The sequence below is a fragment of the Ammodytes marinus genome, assembly GCF_949987685.1.
Source record: "Ammodytes marinus genome assembly, chromosome: 8".
NCBI lineage: Eukaryota > Metazoa > Chordata > Actinopteri > Uranoscopiformes > Ammodytidae > Ammodytes > Ammodytes marinus.
The window spans coordinates 3,365,297-3,377,796 of NC_137212.1; the positions used below are offsets into that span (position 1 = coordinate 3,365,297).

General features: G+C 40.4%; 2 protein-coding genes across 2 annotated transcripts in view; both read left to right on the forward strand.

The window, feature by feature from the left end:
- Positions 1-12,500, forward strand: part of cyldl (cylindromatosis (turban tumor syndrome), like) — a 156,181-nt gene that overhangs the window by 67,649 nt on the left and 76,032 nt on the right. The window lies entirely within an intron of this gene.
- ghrhrb (growth hormone releasing hormone receptor b) overlaps positions 1-12,500 on the forward strand; it is a gene marked incomplete at its 3' end in the record, with an annotated part of 47,902 nt that overhangs the window by 27,930 nt on the left and 7,472 nt on the right. The window contains exons 4-6 of the mRNA XM_080032164.1: positions 5,281-5,372; positions 6,731-6,828; positions 8,910-9,042. Coding sequence (XP_079888290.1) covers positions 5,281-5,372; positions 6,731-6,828; positions 8,910-9,042 — 323 coding nt within the window. The remainder of the gene's footprint in view (positions 1-5,280; positions 5,373-6,730; positions 6,829-8,909; positions 9,043-12,500) is intronic.

The following is a 12,500-nucleotide window of genomic DNA, read 5'->3' on the forward strand; positions in this document are numbered from 1 at the left end:
AGTAACAATCGCGTGCAGCCGCAGCGTTACATGAATCCACCTGACATAAATCTGTTCAGTGGCACATACGTTAAAAAACATACAATACAAATAGGTTTATTAATCTGAATGTAGAGCATGTCACGATGTGTAAGGTGGCCGTCTATGAACGGACCGAGGGCTGAGAACAAGGCTACTGATCAGATAAATGATCGTTCAAACGTAAAATCATCAGGAAATTATAAAAACATCCCGATGGAGATTTTTATGGAGTGATTTTGCTTCAAACTGTACAGGGACGCGTGTGACAGTGACACTCTTTCTTCAGTCGGAGCTGCAGCGTAAAGTGAAAACAAACTCAGGGTAGGACTAACCACCTCCCGAGCAGGTTAGACCCACGGCGTATGTTGCCGCAGTAACTGACCCTTGGTTGCGCTGAACCTGCTACCTGAAACGGAAAACCCAGAGTTTCCACCAACTCAGAGCGAACAAACTCTGGGTTGCCTCAAAACCAGCTACCTGAAACAGGCCCCTGTAAGGCCGAGATGGACAGCAGAACACAGTTACACATAAAACACAATACAAAATACAAGTTCGATATTAAGAGCAGTTGTAAAACATAAAAAAATAAGATTCTTAACTAAAAACATTCACAATTTCCAATGGAGTCCAACTTCAAACTCTGAACAACAGCCTTAAATTCATTCAGAGTTACTAGGTGCTGAAGCTTAAGCTGCTTCTGCAGGTTATTCCATGCCGACGGCGCAAAACACTGAAAAGCTGTTTTACCCAGCTCTGTACGAGCTTGAGGGACAGACATGAGCACGATGTCCTGAGACCTTAACGCATGGGGGACACATTTTCTGGACATATACGATGACAAATAACAAGGGAGTTTACATAAGATCGCCTTGTAAATAAAAACATACCAATGACTAAGTCGTCTCATAAAAAGAGAAGGCCAGTTTACTCTTGAGTACAGCGTACAATGATGGGTTAAGGCTCTGCTGTTTGTAATGAACCTCAAAGCTCCATGGTATACAGTGTCCAACATATGTAGACAGTGAGCTGATGCATTCATGTATAACAGATCACCATAATCAAGAACCAGCAAGAAGGTAGCTTCGACTAATCGCCGTCTGGCCTCGAGAGAAAAACATGACTTATTCCTAAAGTAAAAACCTAACTTTAGTTTCAGTTTTTTCACCAGGTTTTGTATGTGAGTTTTAAAAGAGATGTGGTCATCAATCATAAATCCCAAGTATTTGTAAGTAGTTACAACCTCAATCTCATTACCTTGGGAAGTTAAAATGTTCTGATTTAACACAATCTTTCTGGAATTTGAAAATACCATAAGTTTGGTTTTATCAACATTGAGAACAAGCTTCAGTTGACAAAGCTGAGCAGGCACTTGATCAAAAGCACTTTGCATATAAACAAAAGCCTTACTGAGCGAGGATGCACAACAATAAATTACACTGTCATCCGCATAGAAATGGAAAGCTGCATTTGGGACATTTTGTCCAAGGCTATTAATATACAAAGTAAATAATAACGGTCCAAGAACTGAACCCTGGGGAACTCCCTTACGCACTGTAAGCATCTCTGAAGTAACTCCATCAAACTGAGTAGCCTGAGTTCTGTCAGTGAGATAGTTGACAAACCATCCCACAGTATGATCAGAGAAGCCAATATTAATAAGTTGCTGTATCAGAATGTGATGGTCCACAGTGTCAAACGCTTTAGATAGATCAATAAAGAGAGATACACAATGTTGTTTTTTATCTAGAGCTTCTATAATGAATTAAAGGTGTAGTAAGTGATTCTGGAGAACGCTTGTTGTGAAAATCATTCTGTTGTCAAAATCAGTGAATATCTCCTCACGATCCGCTACCTGTCTGCACTGTGTGCGCCGAAAGAAAAATCCAGTGTTAAAACTCAGTTCAGGCTCTGTAATCGGGCATGTTGCCATAGCTACGGTCGATTGTTTGTTTACATACCAGTTTACAGAGCCTAGGCTGTGCAGGGACGTTGGAACTACTTTCTTAGGGGGGGGTGCTGTAAATTGGCCGAGGTGCAGCGCTATCAGACAAAGCAGTAGGCTACTGGTAAAATTAGCAATCTATAACCATGATAAAATAGACAATTTTTATCTAAAATAATTTGATTAGAATTAAGCTATTAAAACAAACTTAAAAGCAAATAACATTTAAGAGTTTTCCAAAGTATCCTTATAGCCTTTTTTTATCCTGAATTTGAAGGACGTAGGTTTTGATTAAACATTGGGTTGTGACAATTTATAAGTGGGGGTCTGGGGGTACTCCCCCAGAATTTTTTGAGCATTAAATGCTTAATTTCCTGCATTCTGGTGAATTTTTATTCACCAATTTGTTCCTTTTCAGCATTCTTGAGATCGGTGAATGATAACCGGGGCAGTGCAAGTCACGTTGTCGAGGGGAAGGCTTCCGCGATCTCCGTTAGTTTCAGTTTACAGCCGACAAAGTTACAATCACAACGACCGCATAGACAGCGCATGGACAGCGTTTTAATGAAGCCTCTCATTCTTATTATCATAAGGGCGTTGAAGCAAATGATATCTAAACATTACGGCGGCCCTGGTGGTGCGTAAAAGGACAGTGCAGTTGGCAATCTCTCCTCAACATAATGACTCGAGGCTTTGCATTTGCTTTGGCGATTTCCCCTGCCTCTTTTTTCTCTCCACACGAAGCGTTCTCTCTCCCATTGCACAAACGCATGCCCCGGCCACTTCTGAGAGCACAGCCAGTGTTGGTTCCACCCGAAAAAATAAAATAAACACAAGTTGGACACAGGCCCTGAAGCTGAATGACCGCTCTGGTAACTGGACGCCGAATACTAGACCCCGAATATAAGACGACCCGACTTTTTTACGACCTTATGAAGTGATAATATGTTTGCCTTTACTTGATGCATGTGCGCTCACCGGCCGGCGGGGAAACACTTATTATCAGCGGTTACTTGGCACGATACCGGCACACACCTTGGAGGAGCAGGTGCGCAGGTGAACGTTGCATCCTGTCAGCGCGTCTCTCTCTCTTTCTCTTTCTCTCTCCCCCCTGTGGTAGGGCGCTTAGCAGACTGGATTTTTAATGATAACCTATAACCTAATGCTCATTAGTGCGCGCCCTTCAGCACTCTGACTCTACTGAAGTGCGCATGGGAAGGCGGGGCACAACTGTAATCTCGTCCTGGGCACGGTGAAGAAATGCGACGGGCATATGTAATCTAGCCTATATAGTATACTGTATAGCCTATAAACTATATATATTATAGTGTTATGCTCTGTCAAGTTGATGTGAGGGAGCAGGAGATGGGAAAGAGGACATAGGCTATGAGATTGTTTACAGAGCAATCGCGGGAGCACAGGGCAAAGTGTAGGGGGGCGGAGAGGGGGTGCAGGCGGTGGTGAGGGGGGGTGCGGCCGCACCCCCCGCACCCCTACTTCCAACGTCCATGAGGCTGTGTATTAATACTGGATTTTTTTCAGTGAGCAAGACAGTACAGACAGTTAGCGAATCATAAGGAGATATTCACTGATTTTGACAAAAAGTGATTTAGACAACTAGCGTTCTCCAGAATCACTGACTCCACCTTTAATGGTATAATTTTTTAAGAGAACATATTCAGGCGACAAGGCTGATCTATTGACAAATGCCTAAGAAAGGCAATGAGGGATATATTTATTATTAATATTAAAGGAGCTCTGAGGAACGTTGAGTTCATTCTAGCGCCCCCCTTTGGACAACAGAGGTAGTGTTTTTACTACACCAGCTGTTGTTCCTGGGTGAGCGTATACCCATGACAAAGGCATTAAGAAAAACTATATAACAATAGCATTCCTTGCGCTGATGGTCTCATTTGCTGTTACATGTAATTTATGATCATCAGAGGAAAAATTTGACTGTTTCAGAAATACATAAAAGTTCCTGGTAGCACCTTTAACTATCCTAAAGACTAAAAAATGATCTCACAGATTTTGGAATCCTATTGAGTAGCTAGACATGATTGACACTCTCATATTAGGGAAATGGTCCATCTCTCTCCCATGCATTTTCTGAAAATGTCAAGACCTTTAAATCCTATTTAAATTCAAATACTTGTTTCAAGCCTGTGTGTCAATCATTTATATCCTCTTCCACTCCCAAACTTAAAGGTGCACTGTGTAGCTTTGTGTGTGTCAGAGAAGTGAACATTTTATAAGGTCTATTCTCAGAACTTTACATCAAAAACTGAACTATTAAGAATGCCTTGAACCATGTGATCCCTGGAACACTGTTTGAAGTTTAGAAAGCTTCCTGAAAAGTTACTGTTTCACTGTTGTTGTTGTTTACAGCAGCAGGGCCCACAGTTTGGTTTACAAATACATTCTAATCTGACGTCTGGTTCCAGGCGTTTTAAAATAATTCTGTTTTGATTTTTGATGATAGAATTATTCAATACTAAAGGATTACATGTAGAGAAAATATGTTTAGTACAGTAACTGCAGGCTCTGTGAAAGTAAACAAATCCCCCTTCTCTAAAACTGTGTAGTTCACCTTTAAAGTGCCACATTTCTTACTTTTCACTGTTCAGATTTGATCTCTGTGTATTAATCATTGTGTTCCAACATCCGATTCTAAATTCCTCTCATGGATTCTTTTACTATCGAGGTTTGAACCTGCAGTGTGTAGAATGTTGGGATTTTTTTGGTAGAAAATAATTATAATATTCATAAGTACGTTTCATTTAGTGCATAAGAGCTGATTATTTTTTTTAGAATTATTATTTTTTCCCTTAGAAACGGTCTCTTATATCTCCGTATTTCTCCATACCATGGACCAAGGCATGGGCGCCGCCATTTTGGAAGCGTCATAGTTGGAATGCCATCAGCTCTACAGAATTTGGGGCGACTGTGGCTCAGTTGGTAGAGCGGGTCGGCTGATGATCAAAGGGTTGGAGGTTCGATCCCCGCCCTGCCACCTGTGTCATGGTTGTTGTGTCCTTGGGCAAGACACTTCACCCACCTTGCCTCGTGTGAATGTCGATAGTTAGCCTGCTGCTATCGGTGTATGAATGTGTGTGTGAATGGTAACGTGGGAAAGGAAAACAGGTCTCCCTTGTAAAAGAGTCTTCGGTCTCAATGGGATTTACCTGTAGAAATAAAGGTTAAAAAAAATAAAAAATAAAAATCTATTGCTTCTCTGAACGGGAGCCATAGAGACCAACTGTTGTGATGATTTCATATTACACACTGCACCTTTAACGTGTGCTTTTATTTCTTAGTATACATCAAGAGGAACTGCTCAGCAGACGGCTGGTCAGACCCGTACCCGCTGTATGAAGAAGCCTGTGTGTTTGCAGAGACAGAGTCAGAGGTAAGAGTTTAACCTACTCTGAGTGTGTGTGTGTGTGTGTGTGTGTGTGTGTGTGTCTGTGTGTGTGTGTGTGTGTCTGTGTGTGTGTGTGTGTGTCTGTGTGTGTGTCTGTGTCTGTGTGTGTTTGAAGAGTCAGAGGTAAGAGTTTAACCTACTCTGAGTGTGTGTGTGTGTGCGTGCGTGCGTGCGTGTGTGTGCGTGCCTGCCTGCCTGCGTGCGTGTGTGTGTGCACTGCTTTTGGAAACTTAACTTTGTCAGACAGAAGTTGCTGCTGTAGACAGGCGCCAATCACATGCTCCTACATGATGCTATTCTCACCAAGGGATTTTAATTACTGTCTTTTGCGACTACAGCCCATAATTTATCTTATTATGAGCACGAGATGCTATTTGAGGCAGGCTGTACAATTATGATTGACACTTCTCTCTTCTCTTAAATATCATGAAGCCGTCAAACAGTCCTCACCAGAACAATGGCAGCATTTGGTCTTGTGTTGAAAGGATGAAAAATGTAAAATATTTATGTTTTTTCTTGAATAGTGAAAGGTTGATATTAAAGCTGCAGTGTGTAGAATTTTGGGTTTTATTTCCTAGCAGATTTTGTAGAAAGTAATTATAATATCCGTAAGTACATTTAATTTGGTGCATAATAGCTGATTTTTTTAATTTTTTATTATTATTTTTTCCCTTAGAAAGGGTCTCATATATGTCCATATTTCTGCATATTTTGGACCAAGGCCTAGTGCCGCCATCTTGAAAGTGTCATAGTTGGAATGTCATCAGGTGCATTGTTTAAAATTTAGAATTGTTCTTGCCCTTGAAGGCCACTGTAGCTTCTGTTATTATTCGAAAGGGTTGGGGTTACCCAGGGAGCGTTGCATTCTAGAACTTTGTAGAACTTTGTTGATGATGTCATATTACACACTGCACCTTTAACTTTACTCTTTAAAAGTGTCAGTCAGTCATTCTTGTTGTCAAATGCACTCTTCGTTAAAATCATTGAACATCTCCTCATTATCTGCTGTTATTAATGTGTGTGCGCTGAAAAAAAATCTGGTGTTAAGCTATGAAGTATGTAAACGAAGGGTCTATGACCGACGAACTATAGCTAGCAACTGTGTTATCAATATAGTGTGAATGCCGATAGTTAGCTGCTGCTATCGGTGTATGAATGTGTGTGTGAATGGTAACGTGGGAAAGGAAAACAGGTCTCCCTTGTAAAAGAGTCTTCGGTCTCAATGGGATTTACCTGTAGAAATAAAGGTTAAAAAAAAAAGAAAAAAATAAGCTAAACTTCTGATCAGGAAATGTAATATCTACACAGAAATATGCTCTAATTTGTATTTTTAATCCTTTCAGACGACGTACTTCTCAAACTTCAAGCAGCTGTACACGGCCGGCTACGCTACCTCCCTCATCTCACTCATATCCGCCATCTTTGTCTTCACTGTCTTCAGGTAACGTAGATTTGAGAAAACGCTTTTTGTGTCGATCCAAAAGGAATTCATTTGTGGAAGGCAATTTACATATGTTTTTTTTTAAATCATATTTCAATGTGCAATAGGATTCAACATGGGAAACTTTTTCATTTAAATTTAAATTATATTTATTGATTTTCTTTTAAAGCTGCAGTGTGTAGAATGTTGGGTTTTATTTCCTAGCAGATTTTGTAGAAAGTAATTATAATATACATAAGTACATTTAATTTAGTGCATAATAGCTGAAAAAAATGTTTTGAATTATTATTTTTCCCTTAGAAAGGGTCTCATATATGTCCATATTTCTGCATATTTTGGACCAAGGCCTAGTGCCGCCATCTTGAAAGTGTCATAGTTGGAATGTCATCAGGCGCATTGTTTAAAATGTAGAATTGTTCTTGTCCTTGAAGGCCACTGTAGCTTCTGTTATTATTCTAAAGGGGTGTGTTTACCCAGGGAGCGTTGCATTCTAGAACTTTCTAGAACTTTCTTGATGATGTCATATTACACACTGCACCTTTAAGTATTAATTAATTTTAAGGGCAAAGGAGGTGTGTGTGTTTTTTTTAATTGCATGACTCCATCTGCTACAGAGGCTGAGAAATAATGAATTTAGTAAATGTTGAAATGCACTTTTACAGAAATTGTGTTGAAACAATGCTTAGCGTTTTAGAGGGAGTTACATGTCGTCACCCTCTTAAAATAATGGCCTAAGTCACTTTTTGGCCAAAATTATTTTTTTGCTTAAATCATCTCCTCATGATGCTGGCCACCTCTGGTAAAATGGCCTAAATCCTCAGTTGAACAGATCATGTGATTTTACTTGACAGAGGCCATTACACCATATTACCAGAATGTCAAGAGTGTGTTTTAGGCCATTTTATTTTGCCTAAGTCAAAATTTACTGTTAATTTTTTTTTTCAAGGACATTTCACAAGTGTGTAAAATGGCTTAAGTCACAAGTTAAACATTAATATAAAGGGTTTATTCCTATTGTGTTACATAATTGACAGAAATTGTAATTACAATGTCAAGAGTCATCTTTTGACATAACCTGTTTGAGTGAAATTATTAATGAATATCATATATTCAATCTTTGGTTAAGTTTTTTGTGTTTCCTGAAAACACTGAAAAAATTACTTAGGCCATTATTTTAAGAGGGTGACGATGTTCGAATAAAATTACTCGTTAAATTAGCTTCAGTGCCCCTGAATCCTGGAACAATGTACAGCAACACATTTAAACTAATACCTTCATGTCCTTTAACAAATTTAAACATATTATCTTAAATCTGTCAAACTCTACCTGTCACTGTTTTAATTAGGCTATATTGTACTTTCACCCATTTCATTTTGATTGCAGCCACTCTACATCACTGTCTAGATGTTTAGATTTAAAATTAAAATTTTCTCTTTTTAAGTTGTTGTGTATTTGATGTATTTGCATTGTATCTTGTGTATGTATTGTTGTTTTTGCTGTACACTTGTTTGACTCGACATCAATGCAAATGAGGGTCACACACACACACACACACACACACACACACACACACACACACACACACACACACACACCTCAATTGATCTCTCGAGTATAAAATAAAGGTTAAATGAAAAAATTAAAGTAAGGTTGCGTTCCGAATCGCATACTCTTTCTTTTTTCTATTCTACATACTACATCCGACGATAAAAAGAATCTAGTTAGGATGCAGTAGGCATACTATTGGGACATACTTTTCTCTCTTATTTCATCATAACATTGCGCCTTGATCTTGCCTCTTGCTTTTATATCCGTCGCATCCCCGTTTGTTTTCATATGGAGGCTTCGTCGATGTGACGTCACTTCACGTGCGCACTGGATTGTGGGTCAGAATCGCCCAAATAGGATGCACTTTTCAACACTAACAATCTTGGCCGCATGAAGTAGGACTTCCGGGTACTTCTAACCATCCTAAATCTGGCCACAAGAATCGGGACATCCTAAATCTTTTTTCTACATACTATATAGTAGAAAGTATGCGATTCGGAACGCAACCAATATCTCCCTTCTGTCTGCTGTAGGAAGTTCCACTGCACCCGGAACTACATCCACATGAACCTCTTCTTCTCCTTCATCCTCAAAGCGTCCGCCGTCTTCATCAAAGATGGCGTCTTGTTCTGGGACGAAAACCTGGACCACTGCTTCATGTCCACCGTGAGTATTTACACCCCAAAAAACACCTCCATTAGTGGGTGTCTTGTAGCAGATGCTTTTTTTTTTTTTTAGATTATTTTTTGGGCCATCTTCAAGCTTTATTAGACAGTACAGAGTTGAAATGGGGAGACAGAGAGAGAGAGAGAGAGAGAGAGAGAGAGAGAGAGAGGGGGGATGACCTGCAGTAAAGGTCCACGGGTCGGATTTGAACCGGCGACCACTGCAACGAAGGCCGGAGCCAATATGGTACGCGCTCTATCCACTACACCAACGCAGCGCACCATAATCATATTTATTAACATTCAATCTTAGTAATACTTGAATATAAATAATTCATATTAGATTAGCAATGAACTGTTTGAAGTGGCCCAAAAATGTGACTCTAGAAGCCCTACACTGCCACTTAGAGTCGCTCCGAGGAACTTTTCAATATTTCTGAAACAGTCAAATTTTTCCTCTGATGATCATAAATTACATGTAAGAGCAAACGAGACCATCAATGCAAAGAATGCAATTTTTATGTAGTTTTTCGTAAAGCCTTTGCCATGGGTATATACGCTCACCCAGGAACAACAGCTGGCGTGGTAAAAACACTTTTGTCTAAAGGGGGCGCTAGAATGAACACAAACTCAAAATGTTCATAACCACTTTATATTGTTTTAAATCCATCAATAAGGCCCGTAGCAGATGCTTTTATCCAGAGCGACTTGCAACTGGAGCACACATTCGTACACCGATAGCAGCAGCAGCTACCACGCAGGGTGCTGGCTAACTATCAGGAGACATTTTAGGGTTCAGTGTCTCTTTGCCCAGGGACACTTGGACATGTGGCGGGGAGACGGGGGATCGAACCACCGACCCTGTAGTTGCGGGTCGACCACCCTACACACTGAGAAACATCCCCCCCCCTTTATCTACATCACAGTTATTGAATATACTGTGATAAACTTTCTGTCCAATAAAAGCTGCAGGATATGTTCTAATACTTTATATATGTGGGGCGGCAGTGGCGAAGTGGGCAGGGAGGTCGCCTCTGGAGTGCAGGGTCGGAGGTTCGATCCCCCGTCTACCCACAACATGTCGAAGTGTCCCTGGGCAAGACACTGAACCCCACATTGCTCCCGATGGTTCAGAGAGCGCCTTGCATGGCAGCTACTGCCATCGGTGTATGAGTGTGTGTGTGAATGGGGTAAGAAAGGTAAAGTGCTTTGGGGCTGAGAAAATCGGCTAAAAAGCGCTATATAAGTCAAGTCCATTTACCATTTATATATGGAGAAAATTCGTTATGAGATTTCAGGGAAAGCAGACAAATTCAAACAGATATGGCAGCCTTTCCTGGACTATAAAACAGTACTGAAGTGACCTCCACTAAACAGCTCCATTAGTGAGGATTTAACCCACTGTGTAGCTCCATTAGTGAGTCTATCTTTACCGGAGAAGGGCCCATATCCTCCATATTTCAATGGACATAAAGTATCCCTGCGTTCCAAATCGCATACTCTTTCTTTTTTCTATTCTACATACATACTACATCTGACCATTAAAAGGTCCCCGCCACATGTCCAAGTGTCCCTGGGCAAAGAGACACTGAACCCTAAATGTCTCCTGATAGTTAGCTTGAACCCTGCGTGGTAGCTGCTGCTGCTATCGGTGTATGAATGTGTGTGTGATTGGGTGAATGTGTATAAAACAATGTAAAGCGCTTTGAGTCTGTGAAAAACCAGGGAAAAGAGCTATATAAGAGGAGCCCATTAACCATTAGGCATTTCCTGTTTTCCTGTGTAGAGTAGAAGGTGAGTGTACTTGTTCTGTGTGTGTGTGTGTGTGTGTGTGTGTGTGTGTGTGTGTGTGTGTGCGTGCGTGTGTGCGTGCGTGCGTGCGTGTGTGCGTGTGTGCGTGTGTGTGTGTGTGTGTGTGTGTGTGTGTGTGTGTGTTGGCAAAGAGGCACTAGTGTCTACATTAGCATTGTATTACCTTGAATAGTTAGGTGGAAAAGGGCCATTATAAGAGAGAGGAGAGGGGGAAAAGCTCTTTAGTGCTACATGAACCAAGATCTGACATCTGAGGGGGGTTAACGGGGGAGACGTGAAAGAAAATGTTTTAATGGGTGCTATACGAGGAACTTTTAAATATTTCTGAAACAGTCTAATTTTTCCTCTGTTGATCATAAATGACACGTAACAGCAAAACGAGACCATCAGTGCAAAGAATGCTATTTTTATATAGTTTTTCTTGGTGCCTTTGTCATGGGTATATGCTCACCCCAGGAACAGCAGCTGGCGTAGTAAAAACACTACCGCTTCTGTCCAAAGGGGGGCGCTAGAATTAACAGAAGCATATGCAAATGTCAGGGCTGTACAGTGCGACAGTTTTGATCGCATTTGCTACTGAAATTGATCACGTGCGATGATGAATACAAATCCATTCGCACTCCTGCGACAGCTTGCTAATGAGGAGAGGCTGTCTTTGAAACACAGAGGAGTGCTGCACAACACTGCTTAGAGGGCTCTACATTAACACTGCGGGTAAATGAGTCTTAGGAAAGTAAGTTATTGAGTCCACCCTCCACTTTGGCTGGTGAAAGATATGTGTCCTCGGGATCTGAACTTCACCTACGGCAATTACCGTAAGGAGACGGCACATTACCGCAGTTAAGTTAGCGCGTGTACAAACAGAACATTTCCTGTGCGCCTTCACATTAAAAGCCTGTTACTAGCCAAACGTGAGTTGACTTTTATTTTGAAGCCGGTAAGAACAGGAAGTTAGCTCTTTTTTCTAGCTTGAAAGGCAACTCATTCAGCTGCAGAGAGCAGTCAACAGTATCCTAGTCTATTTAAACAAAGTTTTAAATAAGCCACTGAAAAGCTACTCCAACACATTCACAACAACCTATTTAATTTATCCTAAATTGTACCAATATGTATACTTATTTATTTAATAGGCTATGTTTAATGTTTTAAAGATTGGTTTTAATTAACAGAAGGACATTATAATAATAATAATTCTGAATCAGCAAAAAAATTGCAATTGGCAGGTTAGATTCTTTTTTTATTCTATCAGTGCACCCCTATTCATTTTTCCATAATTATTACTGAACACACTAGGATATAATATTAATTGAGAATCTCAAATGAGACCAAGATGACATGCTCAAAGGTAATTAGAGCGAAATGCAAGGGTTAAGGTTAAGCAAGTTTTTGATCATACTTTGTGTGCTACCAAATTTATTTTTGTGCTACTGAATTTTTTTGCTTGCTAGCACCAGTGCTACCACCTAAAAAAATAAGCGTACAGCCCTGGCAAATGTACATATAATTAGTTAGATAATTAGCACATTTGCGCCTTCATTTAATATCTGAAAAAATTGTAATTAAAAACATTACAAACTTGGACAGTTCTCATTGAAATGGGTCAGGGGATAACAGGTGCTCACACAGACCTCAGTATGGGGCCTTGCC